Genomic DNA, 16,174 nt, shown 5'->3' on the forward strand with positions numbered 1-16,174 from the left:
GCAAACAACCCCAAGCATTTCTGTTCGCGGATTTTCAGCGTACCAGAGGAAATGTTAGTTATTGAAAAATCTGATTTTTTTACTGAACAACCGAATGGCTACATGTATGTATGAAGCACTTAACTTAGCATAGGCGACTTCCTCATTACAAGACGATGTGTATGTGTACATCAAAATGCACTGTGATGCCTTTGTATCATCCTACAGACAAATGTTACAATAAATAATTAAATTCAATAGTAAGCCTTAACACACACACAAACACAGGCTGTTGTATATTGTTTTGTTTTGTTTTGTTTTTCATAATTGGAGTCATCATCATAAAATCACATACTTCTATTTCCTGGTTCTACTTCCACTGATTTGTATATAATGCCATAGAAACACAGTGTGTGAAATACTGGCTATACCTGATGACCAAAGAGAATGGATGACTGTATAACGCAGTAATTCTATGGCCGCTAGAGGTCAGTGTTTCACTGATATATCTCCAGCTTTCAAAGAGTTTTGTAGAACAAAAAGCAGCAAATACTACAAATAATAAAGCTGGGCACATAACCCGTGTGTGTGTTATTAGTTAGTTTTGTCATATTATGTTCTATTATTATTATTATTATGTTCGGCTGCAGCTACAAACTCAAATATTTGTGAGAGCGTTCGTCTAGTTGGTACATTGTTGCCTGTCTTTGATTTTATGTAAAATTAAATGTGTTTGTACAAAAAGATGACAAAACCGAAACAATTGTTCAATTTTTAATCATACGACATATACATGTTGTATAGAATTATCATTAATCACTGTGTATCATACAGTATATGTTTAAATATACACATGTGCATGCATACGCACACGCAGTAGTTTGCTGTTATTTTTGTCCTTTTTCAGCTTGGCCTCTTGGAGGCAGAAGAACGAGCCAAATATTAACTATAGTGTGTGTTCATGGTGATAAAGGAATGCGTAATTTAATGTTTGGAAAACACAAGACGTTTATGACACAGCAAACTAAGAGAGATCAAGTTTTCATTTATAGATAAGACCATTTAAAACTAACACCAGCATTATCCTTAAGTTTAAAAGTAACACTCACAACCATAGGGGGAAAAAAAACTGTACATGTTAAATAAAGCCTGTTTTAAGAGGACAACTGCTCTTAAAACAGGGGCTTCTAAATGTTTGTGCAGTGGTGGTTTCTCTCTACCACTTGCAAATATATGCTCAGCTTTCACTAAGTAAAAACATGTGAGGCCCCTCGAGTTTCCCTGAGCCTCAAATTTAGAACCACACATAGGAACCAATCTTCAAGGCGCTGTGGTGTTAAAAGAAGGATGGACCGGTGCCCAGTCAGGGTAGACATCCAGAGAGAATAATGGAACGCCCCATGTTGCCACAGCCAAAAGGACAGCAAGGACGCCAATCACGTTGACACCAAGCCCCGCCTTCACCTGCATTAATAATTAGAGGCCAATCACATTAAATGTAAATGGTAAATTGCAAATTGCAGCCTGCACATCCAGTATCTTAGGAAAAGGCAAAATCCAACTGATCCTTTTAGGACTCACCATGTCCATGATGTCAATGTGTCCATAGGCAAACACGATGGCGTTGGGTGGGTTGGACACTGGCAGCAGGAAGGAGAAGGATGTGCACAGGGTGGTGGGGATCAGCACATAGAGTGGGTTGACGTGGATGGCTTCAGCCTGAAGAGAGACAAATAAAAACGATGCAAATATCTTTTGAATTACTACAATACTTGATTGAGTCACAACATATGGACAGTAAACAACAGCAGCAGCAGCAGCAGCAGCAAGAGGTTCACTGTGACATCTGCACTGCAACCAAACTGCCTGCTGTCTGAACTCTCAAGGTGGTTTAAACGACAATAAAACAACAATATTTCCCTGAAAACAGAATTATGAAAAACAGATGGCTGAGCTGGAGAGTACAGACATTTGCCAGTATTATATGCCTCTATTAAATGTTTGTGCAAACTACAAATGCATGTGAGCTCACACTGAACCAAAAGGACACTACTTATACTGAACTGAAATACAAACTAAAGCTAAAATAAAAACAGATAACTAACTGAAACTTGTGTGTTTATAAAACTAACTAAAATTGTAGTGAAAATGTGCTTAGTTTTCGTCTTTGTCATACATAATCCTTTTGGGTTCACATGAAGTGTATTTTTTTTTTCTCTGCCAGCAATTTTGAAAGGTTGTATTTTGAGACACAATACTTATTATCACCTTTTTGAATCTTGCACCAGGAAAATACTCCATATTACAAAAAACTCAAAAACAAAATTAAAACTAAGCATTCACAAAAAAATAAAAACTAGCAAACTCGCTCTAAAAACTAATTAAAACCAACTCATTTTAAAAACAAAAGGTCAAAACGATATAAAAACTAAATCTAATGAAAAATCACAACAAATCGTATGACATTTTCAAAATGGTCTTGAACATCAAACTGACACTGACACCTCACTCTCGTTGTTTGCTGTTAACAGAATTGCAGCATGTAACACTGAAACATTGTTTTTCTGTACAGAATGTGCAAATGTAACATTCCTCATTGTTTGTGGAGCGTAAAGTAAAACAGCAATGTTGTTCTGTGAGACAAGGCCGGAGGTTCAGCAGATGATGCAGGACTCTTGGCTCAGTGGTGATGGGTAAGGATGATACAGGCGGAGAGGCCAGTCTTAACTCATCAACATGATCAAAGAGAATCAGAGAACGAAGGAGCAACTGAAGGCTTTAGTAAGAGTTCACAATGAAGAACACTGACTGGAAATAAGGACTGGTCAGAGAGCCGATCAAAAGAAGGAGAAGAGTTATACTGACTGTTGTCCTAAATGCTGACTGGATGATGCGGTGGCTGAATAAAAATGAGCACCGTGTTCTAACTGACCTTCCAGTCTGCGTCTCTGTGCAGCATATCCAACTAACACTGTCAGAACCTACCAGAGGTGAGAGGATGGGGAGGAAGATGGTGATAGTGGCGGCGTTGCTGGCTACCTCCGTTACCGTGGTGACGATGATGCAGGCGATGGTGATGGTGGCCAAAACTGGCAGATTACCCAGAGGTGTTAGCAGCTCGGCCACCCACAAAGAGAGGCCTGATTCCTGCAGATATACACACACACACAGTGTGGTTTCCATGACTTCAGAGGACATTACATTGACTTACATTATTTTCCTGGACACTTACTCTAACCTTAACTATAAATAACTACTACTGGCCTAACCCTAATCCTAACCTAATCCTAACTGTATACGTCTTCACCTTAAAATGTCATAATTTGCATTATGGGGACTTGCTTTTGTCCTTATAAGGAAGACACGTCCCCATACTGTGACTGTAAACAAATGCAGGTCCCCATAACATAAGAAATACCTGAAACACACACATAGTGACAGTGAACATGTACGTTTATGCCGATAATGGACATATTTCATTCAAAATAACACTTTCTGTGTCATCACTAGAAGTACGGATTTTGGATCTGTCACTTAAATTAGAGTTTAGAGGTATTTTAACAGCATTTAAAAAAAACTAAAAAAACTATCCCCATTGTGTTCTGTGTAGTATCTGTTAAAAACAGTAAAGTGCAGCAGCTGAAGTTTTTTTCAATGCTGGAATCAGGTCAGATTTCTACACTGGGAAAACTTGCAGATGTCTGCATTGGAAGGCCAAGCCACACTGGTCAACAACCAGCACATCACACATGCGTCATAACACATGTAACCTGCTTACCTTCTCACAACATGATTCACTCTCTGACTCAAAATTATAATAATATAATAATTTTATATTATTAACAAAAAAAAATCTCTAGCTCTAAATCTCCAAAACCATTAACCCTGATCCAACCAAACCTACCTGTTTTTTCAGGTAAGTTTCACTCATCTTTGGACATTTAACTTGTATCTTAATGTCAAAGCCAATGTCATGTTTATTAAGGTTAAAAATCAAATGTCCCATTAATTTTTTTATACAATTTTTTTAATCTCTAAAAAAATCCATCATTGTGTTATTTTTAGGAATTGTTCATGTCACTATCTTGAGTAAGTAAGTGCATTTTATTTATAGAGCACCTTTCACACAGATAAAATCCCAAAGTGCTTCACAATAAAAAATATAATAAAATAATAAAAACAACCAAAGTACACTGGTCAACTAAAAGCTTGGTAATAAGGCCAGATCTTCAGCTGCTTTTTAAAAGAGTGGACACATGTTTTGCGGCACAGTGTAAGTGGTAAAGCATTCCAAAGTCTAGGTATTATTAGCTGGAAGGAACGGTCTCCTCTAGTTTTGTACTTTGATTGGGGAACCACTAATAGCCTCTGATCCACTGACCTGAGATTACGTCATGCGATATGTGCTCTTTTGCTGGAGCGAGTTAAAAGTCTAGCTGCCGAGTTGTGGACAGCTTTGTAGGATCATTTCTTATTCAGCCTTTGGCACAAAAGATCTCAGATCCTGTCGTCATTATATGTCCTGATAAAACATAGTGATTTGTAAAATTATTACCTGGGCGCCTTCTGCAAGAGCAAAGCCGCCACCGACCAGCAGGGCCACGGTCCACGGCATTGAGGCCTGGAATTCTTTCCAGGAGATCATGGCCTCTGCACGGAGAGACAAGGAAAAAAAATCTTTTACATCACATCACAAAAAAAGATAGAAAAAATGCTTGGTCACATTTTTATTGCAAGACACGTTGAAAAGATAGGACAGTGTTAGTGATGATCATCAACTGATGTTGTACGCAATACTGTGGATTTATGGTAATCCAGTAATCTGTTAATAAGAGGCTCTAGTCTTTGGCTTCATGTGTGCCACTGGGCGCAGCTTCAAATGCTAATGATAAAGACAACACACACCAAGACAGAATCATGGGGTAAAGTCCTGGTTCTGCCTGTAAAACCTCAGCAGGAGAGAGGATAGAATGACTAAAGTTTTAAGATCTTTACACTGGCAGCCCATTTAATTAAAGGTACTTGTCTGTCTACATAACTGAAAAAGTAAACAACAGATTTTGATTATTGATTTTCTGGGTTTGTAGGCAATGGCCAAAGGAAGAGATTGTTACATTTTCGTGGTGATTTCCCGAACCCTGACCTCCCAGACGGTTAGGACAGGTCTACTCATAGTCCACAGAGTCAGTGCTAAATGAGGAGAAGCAGCATTCAGCTTTTAAAGTTGCTTTTGAATCAGGGATTTTAAATCAAGACTTAGTGGCATCTAGTGTGTGTGTGTAGAAGCACCTACAGTGACCTGCAGGTTACATAAAACACACATGAAAGGTCCTTGCTCCAGCCTGGGTTTGGTTTATCCATTCTGGGCTACTGTAGTAATCTAGCAGTGCATCATAGTAGACTCCATGTGCCCAACAGTTTCCATGGTTTCCAGACAAAACCATGTGATTGTGATATTTTTGTTTCTGTATTCTCACACTTTAGAGTGTCCAATTAACCTCTGGAAAGCAAAACTCACACAGGATTTAAACCAGTGACCGTATCGCTGTGGGGCAACTGTGCTCGCCCTGATCATAAATTCATGTATGCTATGAAGTGACTGGTAAATGCAGCTGTTGGATAAACAAATGTTCTATGGTCTATGGTCTATTTCCCATCTGTAATGTAACGTGACTACATGACAGGAATGAGAAATACTTTTCTTTTCTTTCATGGAGTTACCGTATCTTCTGGAGGGTCCATAAGCAGGTATGATGAAAAAGAGAAGACCCAGCAGCAGAGCCACGGTGGCATCAGTGATGTAGCCTAAGTGGCTGCTCCAGATGAGAAGAGGAGGGGGCGGGGGGGAAAAAGACAATATCAGACATGTTTTTACTGCCTCTGAATTGAATATTCAGTCGATGTTTTCAGTACTTTTCTTATGACACTATTCAGACGACCAAAAGCAATAACCTGTTCCCTTGCCTCTGTGTTGCACTCAGCTCCAAACAACTCATAAATGTAGATTTGCTCTCTAAAAGGAGGCTGAGTGATTTCCTATACAACAGATATCAATTGTAGAATCTAAAATGAAACGTTTCTCAAGCAGGCGGAATCGGGGCATTTGTAGAGGACTATTTTCAGCTGTGAATGAATCGACGTGAATATGGCGCTCCGCTGAGTGTTTCCAGCAGCAGGGCAGTGCGGTGGACTACAGAGAATTGCAAACAAATTGCATGTAACTCACTCAGGGAACAGAGAAGCCCAGCCCGGCATGAAACCCGGGGATCTGGTTAACCACAGCAACACCATCACCAAGAAAACGACCCCAGTGACGATCTCCTGAGAGCTGGAAAGATGACAGAGTGCCACATTTAAAGTCATTTAAAATAACATTTCTTTAGCGTGTCTACGTGCCTAAATGCATTGAATTGCTGGTTGAATGGGTGTACCTAATTAAGTGGCAGGTGAGTGAGTGTATCAATACAACTGAAAACTGGAGGGGAAATCTGATTATCATCTCTTTTTACAGAGCAGGACCACATACATGAATTATTAAATAATCACACTAATTATAATGAATGAATGAATGAATGAATAAATGAATGAATGATCACCTCATGGGACCCAGTGACTTGAACTCATTTTCTATCACTTTTCTTGCTGCCCTCTCCTTTTCAGACTGCTCCCCTCGACATCGCCACAGGAAGCTGAAGCTGTGTGTGTGCATGTGTGTGTTTGTGTGTGTGTGTGTGAGAGAGAGAGAGAGAGAGACACAATTTATGATTGAGAGATAACAGAGAAATGGTCACTGTGAATTAAATGACTGTCTATCATTTGTTAAAAGCACACACAGAGGAGACGAGCAGGTAATGGAGAGATTGCAGGGCATGTGCAAAAGTCAGCAGCGCTCATCATTAACTTGCCTGTTATCATCACAGGTCTAATGCTAACATTAGTGTGACCCTCATGTCTCAGGTTGCCTCAGGAAGTGTGAAAATGAAAGCCGAGAGATCAGTGACTGATGTGTTTTTACACTGTGGCTTTTTTCAATCAACATGTTAATGTCAACTAACATCAGCATCTGATGTGAACATCATTAAGTCTCAGCCACTGTATGATCACATTGTGTTATATCAGGATTATGAATGAATGACTAAAGCAGATAACATATAATAAGTGGAATACAAAGATTTGACAATAAAAAAAAAAAGCAACACAGTCAAGTTGTAATAAAGTACAGATAGGAAGTGATTAGCGGTGCAGACGGTGTGTAGACACTCACTCTGAACCAATGAAGAGCCAGTACAGCCACACCCATGTCAGCAGCAGCATGATAACACTGATGGGCAGGCACAAAAGCAGCCAGTTCCCGAAGTTAATGCAGTTACAGTTTGGGTAAGTCCTAAATGTAAAGAAAGTGTTTGAGGTTTGTCATTTTTAAATGCACACACACACATACCCCGAAGTCTCGCCATCCACTCACTGGCTGAGGTACTCAGAGAAGATGAGGTTGGGCGAGGTTCCTGGCAGCGTGGTGATGCCGCCGATGTTGGAGGAGTATGCGATGCTGATGCATATGGCTTTACACAACATGAGGTCAGGCTTACTCCTGCTGGGAGCCACGGGCGGGCCAGCTGCAGCCTGTACACACAGATACTAATTACTCATTTAAATGGAGCATTAGATGTATTGGTGCTGTCGGCAGTTATGATGACATTAAAAGTGTAAATATTCAGAACTCATTTGCAGCTTTGGGGACAATGAAAATTGCAGTTCTACTAACAGTAACAATAGTAACAGAAGCAGTGGCATCAGTAGCAAGAGGGGCTGCACAATCAGCATCTTATCAACACACAAGGTATCAGAGAGCGAGCAGCAATAGCAGGTGGTGATATGAGAAGTAGAAATAAGAGTAGTAGACTGCCACAGTAATAGTCCCCATAAGCAATTATCAGTTATGGCAGCGACAGCAATACTAGTAGCACTGATACTGGTACTAACTGTAAAAATAGCTTTAGTTGTTGTCGTAGCCACTGGTGTTTCAAGAGACAGGTAGTTTCCAACTATTACTGTATGTCTGTATGTAACCAATCACAAAGGTTAACATATTTATTGCCATGACCATACATTATCCAATCCAATCCAATCCAGTCCAGTCCAGTCCAGTCCAGTCCAGTCCAATCCAATCCACTTTAAAAACAACTACAGCTGAAACAAAGTGCTTGTACATCAGAGATAAATAAAATATAGAAACCTACTACCTAAAAAACAAACAACACAACAGACAATAAAACAATAGAATGCTATAGAGAATATAAAAAATATATATATATGTTGTTTATTCTAAGTCGCTTTGGATAAAAGCGTCTGCCAAACGGTAATGTAATATATATATAAACAACACAGATAAACAAGTCGTACAATATAAACAATATAAACAATATAAACAGGTAAAATCAACGTCTCATACTGGGTCGAAAGCCAAAGAGTAAGAACGGGTTTCAAGATACGTTTTAAAGAAATGGACAGTGCCCTCTGGGAGCAGCTGATCAGCTGAACTCAGAGACTGGGCAGGAGTGTAAGGACAAAGCAGCTGATGGCTAAAGTTAAAAGATACCTGTTGCAGTACCACGGTTGGTAGCATTAGTAACTATAATGGTATTGTAATCATTAATGGCAGTTGTAGGAGCCTAATAATAACAGTAGTAGATGTAACTTGTAGCAGCAGTGGCTGTGACCAATGCAGGTTGTTGTAGTCAAAAGCCAACTGTCACAAACGTAGTAGCAGCTGAATTAGGACCAGGACTGGAACCAATGGTAAAACTGCAATGGCAGAACTGTTAAGTACCAGCAGTAATAACATTATCAGCAGCAGCACTGGCACCAGGTGCTTCAGAAACATCGTATTAGCAGTAGTAACATGACAGTAATAAACTGATTGAAATTTGTTTACACAACGGTTTACCTGAGTTGTGGCAGGCTGCGATACCGGCTGTATCTGAACACAAGTGAGGGAATCACCAGGACCAACGGAACTCTTCGTGTCACTGAGAAACACAGTAATAAAGTATTAATGTGGACCAGATGTACTGTCGTCACAGGAATATAGAACACAAGGAGCAGAGAGCAAAACCGCAGAATTCCTTAACAACCGTACAAGCTCAGAACAAACATTAGAGAAACACAGTCTGTCACATACCTCACAGTTTCTGTCATCTGTTCACTATGGTTGTCCATTTCTGTAAAAATAATAAAGTAGTTAATTGTGCTGTGTACTGATTGTGTCTCATGGATGTTCTAAGAATAATAGTTAGTCTAGTCTTAGTCTAGAGAACTTTGTGAATTATAGCTCATGTGGTTCATGGTTCAGGCCCAGCGCTGCCCCTAGAGTTTTGTACGAGAGAAATAAATACCTGAAGTGCTCATAAAAACAAACAGCAAGCAACAAACCTTCATTCTTCAGGCTTGTACATTCTCCACAAGAACAGAGACATTTGTTATTTTTCTTGAAGTGGCAAAGAGCAAAGTTATTTCTGGCCAGGGCATTTCATACTTTACAAGAAACTTAAAGGAAGTGTCACACAAAAAAAAAGAATGAAGATATTTCTCGACTCAGGGGAAACTGAGGTTGGGAAGCACAATTTTTCAAAAATACGACCCCTATTCTAGTAATACAAAGCTAAATGCAAATCGGTAAAGTATTCCTTTTAAGTGCAGAACTCCTGGGAAGTCCTCATAGGGAATGACAACATTGCTGCATTAACCACGCCCACTTCGAATTTCTGGCCAATCACACAACAGTTGACGGACACCACACAAGAAAAAAGTTCTGATGTGTCAAGGACAAACTGCAAGAACCCCCAAAACGAGGGCCGCGAGAAAATAATGACATCGCAATTGTCTCACAGCCCTGGTAAGGAGAGAACACTGTTCTATGTTCTTGCAGAGTATGTACAGGCCTTCCTTTATAAATAATTGCAGAAGTATCTTATAGCAGAACAATATTTAACCTTATTCTGCTTGCACTTTGCAACATTCAGAGCATCATAATGTTGAATTTTTGCCAAAGGAGGCCCATTGATCGGAATCTTCATGCCTGCAGTGAGACCCAGAATGATTTAAAAAAGAACTTCAGACGCAGGCAGAAATTCCTCACACTGCTGTTAGGTGAAGGAGGGAGAGGTGGAGAAGGAGCCTGAGTGAGCAAAGGTGCAAAACACTAGGTTAGACATCTAATGTGTCTTTGTGCATGTGTAAAAAATTAGTTAATGGACTAATTATCAAAGGTGTTGAGTCTGAGTAATTAACAAATGTAACATTTTGTTAAAAGTTAACAACAACAACGACACAGAGGATGACTCACATTTTAGAACAGCTGCATCCAGAAGATACATGTTGACTGATTATGTGAAATTATGGGATATTTGGTGTTATTTTTTGGTAAGGTTAGAGGGGACGACATATGGTAGCTCATTCCACCACTGAAATTCAAGAAGGTGGAGAAACGGCTGAGAGCAATCATATGAATGAATGATGAATATGATACAGGAAGCCATGAGTTGCCAGTGAAGGACAATAAGCAGAAGAGTGACATGTAGCCTTTTAGGTAGACTGAATGCATGATGGGAGGTTAGCCAGACAGGTATTAGAGGACTCAAGACGAACCGAGAGTAGCAAGGGAAAGTGAGGGAAAGCCTAGAGACGGATTCAGCTACATGATCAGAGGAGGATTGTTGTCCGTGACCATATTCTGGGGTGAGAGTTGAAGAGAAAATTTTGATGATGACACCGTGATGAGGAGAAGTCAGGTTTAGTATAAGGTGGCATTCCTTCATCGTGTAGAAATGACTGAGAGACAAGCAGGGCTTTGTGCGCAGGCCATGGGATTATCTTGCAGAAATTAGGTATAATTGGGAGTCGTCTGCACAGTAGTGATAATAGAAGCCCTGCACTTGGTTAACTTGTGTACGTATGATGATGATGATGATGTGAATGGGATAAGGATATTAAAGGAATGCCCACTGAGATAGGATTAAGACCAAGAAAGCACTTTGTCCTTGCTGCTCATATCAGAGAGTATGCAGTAGTTCAGTCTATCAAAGGCGGCTGATATGCCCTGGAAGATAAGAACAAGAGACTGAGCTGCAACTTCAGCTGCTCTTAGGGCTGTTGTATTGGAAACTCCATTCATTAAGCTCCTCCTGATAAGGATCAAGGAAGGTACAATGTTAGTCTTTGATTTGACCACACTCATGTTCCCGTTTCCTGACTCTAGCCGTTGCATTCCTGTCAATGTGAAACAAACAAAACATAAATAGTTTCAATTCTATTACTGTATATCCTAGCATTTTTTTGCCCTGGTAGTAGTTTAGTGTTTGGTGTGTGTGTGTGTGTATACAAAACAACAAAAGAGTATTAAATGAAAAACCAGGTACCATCCAGCTGCAGGGCGGGGTTTTCTTCACCAGTATATTCCTCCTTGGCCTTCAAAATCTGCTGGAGAACAGCCTCCACGATTGGCATCACCATTGCCACAGCCGAGGTGTTTTGGACCCACATGGAGAGAAAGGCACAGCCGCCCATGAAGCCCAACATCAACCTGCAGCCAATGAACTGGAGGTCAGAGCAGGAGCATCTGTGTGACAGCTCCGGCTGATATGTGTGTTTACATGCTAATAGGTGCTAGCTACGAAAGCTCCTGTTACTCCATGCAATTGTATTTCCTCTCATCTTTACTGTAGTAACAGTGTTTGGCCAATCAGATTACAGCTGTCTCTAGTTTATCTTGGGTGCATTTACACCTGTATTCCAAGCCGTCCTGCATTATCAATTGCATTTAGATCACCAAACCATATTTGGATTGAAAAGGATTAGGCATTGAAGTCTGAATATTTTCCTTTTGCCGCTGAGTAGTATTCTTAATGTGCCTTTTAGGGCTGCTCCAAGTAAGCAAAGTCCAGACTGAACTAATACCATTGATAATGGCTCTGTTCCGCCCAGTTATTCATACATACACTCATACATAAACTCTGCAAACCAACAACTACAACAAGGAAACGCGATCATTATGTAAAACCGAAATGCTATAATAGTGTTTTTATTTACAGTGTACATGTACACACGAATATGGGCTATATCGGCAAAAAAATAACACACAACGACCAGCTATTTGTCTACGGACTTCCCTCACTAAATCCACAAAGGACTGAGGCAAAAATCATCAGGCTTTTTAAGTCCTTTTAACTGATCTACAGTTTGGCATTGTTCGGTGCTCATGACTCTTCAGACAGTCCGTCCGATCATCATGGAGAAGTCCAGCATCCGCGCCCGCCCACTGCTCCATTGACTCCCAGAGAAGCTGAGCTTCCCTGGGAGTGACGATCCAATCAGCGTCAAGAAAAAAAACAAAACACTCTGTGCCGTCACATAGAGAACAGTTGAAGCTGAGCTTTATGTGGATTTAATGCGGAGGCTGCTACGGGAATACGAACTAGTGAGACGTTCTAATCTCGGTCTAGCGCACATTTAGTATTGAAATGTAAATACAACACAGTACATATTTAAGCTTCCCTTGCTGTCTTCTCACCACTGCCCTGTTCACTTAAGTGTCCCAGGACAACAAGACAGTGTGACAACACTAGAACCCTGACACCAGAGCAGCTAAATTCAGCCCTTCTTAGTTTGTTTTTACACCTATGCTAAGTCTTGTTGGGGGCATCTCACCATGCAGGGTTGACACCCACCATGGTGACAAGCCTCAGGGCAATTCTGCGGTGGAGACCCCACTTCTCGATGGACGTGGCAAGGCAGATGACGCCTATGAGAAGGAAGTGGAAGTCTTTAAAGTACGTCTTTGCCACCTGGAGGAGAAACACACATGCAGAAGAATGTGAGCGTGACGCCACTACGAATACAAGACAATACATCACAAGCCTAATCATGCATGTTACATAAAAGTAGCCATGAACATTTTACCATTGTTATTATGATTACTTTCCTGTTATGGACGTAACTTTTACTACTGTAGATAAGGTTTGAAGGCCACTAGCTAAGCTGCACAGTCACAGTTGTGTCTCCTGGCCTTTTAATTTTGTGTAAGGAGCAAACATTCACAAACACATTTAACTACAGCTTTTTATCATTTTAACAATTGAAAGTGGCAAGTCATTTCTACAGTAGTTAGCAGACTCAAGTTATTCATTTCTTTATTTGTCTTCCTCTGTTTGAGGAATTGGGACTTTAAAAATGAAAAACAATGAAAATATAAACTTTTTTTTTTTAACCTAAAGAAATTGTGAATACAACATAAACACATTTATGTGTCCAAACAGGTCCATTTGAGGTTGGGGTCTTTGCTTCCCGTGTCTGGTTTTAGAATAAAATTGTCATAATAGCTGTGTAAGACCATTGTTTTACTCTTTGAATATTTTAATGTTTTTTTAATGCTTATTTTACTGGCATCGCTCTTCTTCCATGTTTTAATTGCTTGTTTTGTATTTATACAAAATGTGCTGTTGCTCATCCTTGGAACATAGATTACTAATCTCAATGGATATTTCCTGGATAGATAGATACATAGATGTTAGATAAAGATAAATACAAATACAGAGGAACATCATTTTTTTTGGAACCATATTTCTGGAGAGATAAGATTGTGTGATAGTAGCCACTTTTTTTTTTTTTTTTTTTTTTAATTTGAAGAGGAATAAATGAACTCACTCCTGAAGACGTCATGATGCCAAACATGGGAAAGAGGATGGCGGGCAGCATGGCCGTCATGGACAGAGGAAGCACTTCTGTCACCCAAAACGTCGCCATCAGCAGCAGCACAAATGCACATTCTGCCTCCTGCAGCAATAACACGCAGTCATTTATGTGAGTAATAACACTGACAAGAAACATTAATTGTGTATTTCTCAGGCAATAAATGTATCAAAGCTCCCTGAACATACATACAGTATTCATTTATATTATGTCTGCAGTTCAAATAATACCCACAGATGCTCCATCATTAAAAACTGACCCACTGATTTCACTTTGTCAAAGTTACAGTTACTTTTATCCCTTTGATGCAACAAAATGTAAGTGGTGGGTTGAAACACTCGTGTACTGTCGAGAGCAAAATGCACAAAGTAAGAAAACCTTACTTACAATATAATAGATTCATTTGTGCAGATTAAAAGGAAGAGATAGTACCTCACGTCACACGCTTGTAACACAAAGAACACTTCTGTAACACATGCCGTGATGCTATGATCGTAAAGTGAGGTTTGCAGTTGCAACAAAGATTTATGGCCGCAACTAATAATTGTTTTCAATACTGATTAATTTTGACAAGTGATTTATTTGAATAGAATAGACATTCTATTATTTTCCGTGTTCTGAAAAACAATGAAACTAACACTGTGGTATAAAAACACAAGCATAGAAAGGAAACACAGTGTCAGTAAAAACACTATTTACTATGACACTTTGCATTGAAAAACACACTACAGAGGAGAGTCATGAACAAGACATGAAGAAATAATAAAGTAAATAATAAAGTGCAGGTGCTGTCATTGCAGGCGTAACTTGATTTGTTTGTGACGGCACATTCACATTCAAGAAACTGAAATCAGGGAACATGGTTTGATTTCAGTGTAACAAGTGTAACAGCTGTGGTTGTCACTGTTTCAAACTGAGCAGTCACTGACAGACTTACAGTACATTTTTAATTGTGCCATGGATATTCTTTTGTGTTCCTAACACAGTGCGAAAGTCCAGGTGTCTGTGATGCGAATAAATCTCACCTTTGTTCCAATGACGATAGGAAGCGGAAGCAGCAGCAGCGGTGTGAGGACAATAGGGACGATGGTGCGATAGTTCCACAGTCCTTGGGTCAGTCTATTCCTCATTTTTGCCGTATGTCTTTGTTGTGTCCTTTTGTCTTCTCTCTCCTGTTTTCCTCTTGCTGGTGCCTGTTGCGAGCACACAGCTCTTCAGCAGGACAACTTTACAGCAGATGATGATTAACCTGTCGCCGGACTGACTGGAATGCAGTGTCAGGTTGGCCCTTTTTTCAGATACTCCAGCCTCAGATTATGACCGTATCTGCCGGAGTTTTCTTGAGCAAGATACCTGTGTAGACAACTAATTGCTGGTTATCTCTGAACACAAAGGTGAGATAATAATGTGACAGCTTTTACTTTATGACACTTTTACGGGGGGAATCTTTTAACAGTTAATACACTGTGGCAGAATAAAGGTGGTTTAGAGGTTTAATAAAAAAAGTTTGTGTTTTCAAAACTGTCCTAAAACACTTTAGATAAAAAAAAAAAAGCATGTTCTTATATAACAGCTCACTGGTCATCAGAAGAGCAGAGAAGAGGAAAAAAAGTGGGAAAAAAGTCATCTTTTCCTCCTCGACGGTCAAGTGCTTATCCTAAAGTTTTAGGCTATAAAACAGTTGTAGGTTGTTTTTGTGACCTTAGACCTTTGACTCTATAGCTCACACTATCACAATGCAGATTTATTCTTTTCAACATATATAAAATGGAAACATGGAATTGGTCCATAAAATAAGTGTACAACGACCTGATTGTATCAATTTTCATTTCCCCAACTGAAGGCTACAAACACATACAACTTCACCAATAAATGTTGCTAAATTTGAACCTTTAAGTGTATGAATTCATCAAGGTTTCTTTCAATAAACAGAAGGCTGTTTATTGACATGAAAAGATCTTTTTTAAGTGTTAAAAATAAAGGAATTAGGCATTTTATGTTCTGTTTATCACTCGACACTCTTTTTTACTCTGCTGCCAGAGCTTGACGATGAACTTTTTGACTATTTTCAAATCTCCACTGTTGTCTGTGAATAAAAAGGGAAAAAAAACATTAAAGATGACAAGACACATCTGCATCCTCTTCCCAAGGGCAACTCCCACAACTGTGACAATTGTGACAAATGAACCACTTTTCTCATCCCCACACCCTTACGCCACACCAGCTTTTCCCCAAACCTTTTTTAAGATTTTAAACATTTACCCAGTTTAAAATCGAATACAACACTGATCAATTATTTCCATAGATATTATTTATTTCACAAATAAACAAACAAAAAAAAACCAACTAAATCAGCTTTTGCATATTGAGGGAACAATACAAAGCAAAGAACCTCTTTAGAATTTATTATTTTTGTTTTATTTTTATTTATTTAATTACAAAACCAATC

General features: G+C 39.4%; 1 protein-coding gene across 1 annotated transcript; it reads right to left on the reverse strand.

The window, feature by feature from the left end:
* Positions 1-740: 740 nt before the first annotated feature.
* slc13a1 (solute carrier family 13 member 1) lies at positions 741-15,049 on the reverse strand. The gene is made up of 15 exons (XM_058644722.1): positions 14,751-15,049; positions 13,681-13,809; positions 12,685-12,821; positions 11,397-11,560; positions 9,161-9,200; positions 8,927-9,008; positions 7,445-7,602; positions 7,244-7,363; positions 6,576-6,674; positions 6,206-6,307; positions 5,701-5,792; positions 4,535-4,629; positions 2,965-3,126; positions 1,561-1,698; positions 741-1,443 (listed from the first exon to the last, which is right to left on the reverse strand). Exons 1-15 carry the CDS (start codon positions 14,853-14,855, stop codon positions 1,300-1,302), a joined length of 1,767 nt encoding a protein of 588 aa, XP_058500705.1. The 5' UTR covers positions 14,856-15,049; the 3' UTR covers positions 741-1,299.
* Positions 15,050-16,174: the final 1,125 nt, after the last annotated feature.

Source organism: Solea solea, chromosome 12 (genome assembly GCF_958295425.1).
Source record: "Solea solea chromosome 12, fSolSol10.1, whole genome shotgun sequence".
NCBI lineage: Eukaryota > Metazoa > Chordata > Actinopteri > Pleuronectiformes > Soleidae > Solea > Solea solea.

Excerpts from the sequence above, each read along its gene's own strand:
- slc13a1 (XM_058644722.1), bottom strand. The coding sequence starts at position 14,855 with ATGAGGAATAGACTGACCCAAGGACTGTGGAACTATCGCACCATCGTC. Across the intron at positions 6,308-6,575 it reads AAGTCACTGGGTCCCATGAG|CTCTCAGGAGATCGTCACTG; the intron begins GTGATCATTCAT and ends TCATCTTTCCAG. Across the intron at positions 3,127-4,534 it reads CTCTTGCAGAAGGCGCCCAG|GAATCAGGCCTCTCTTTGTG; the intron begins GTAATAATTTTA and ends GTATATCTGCAG.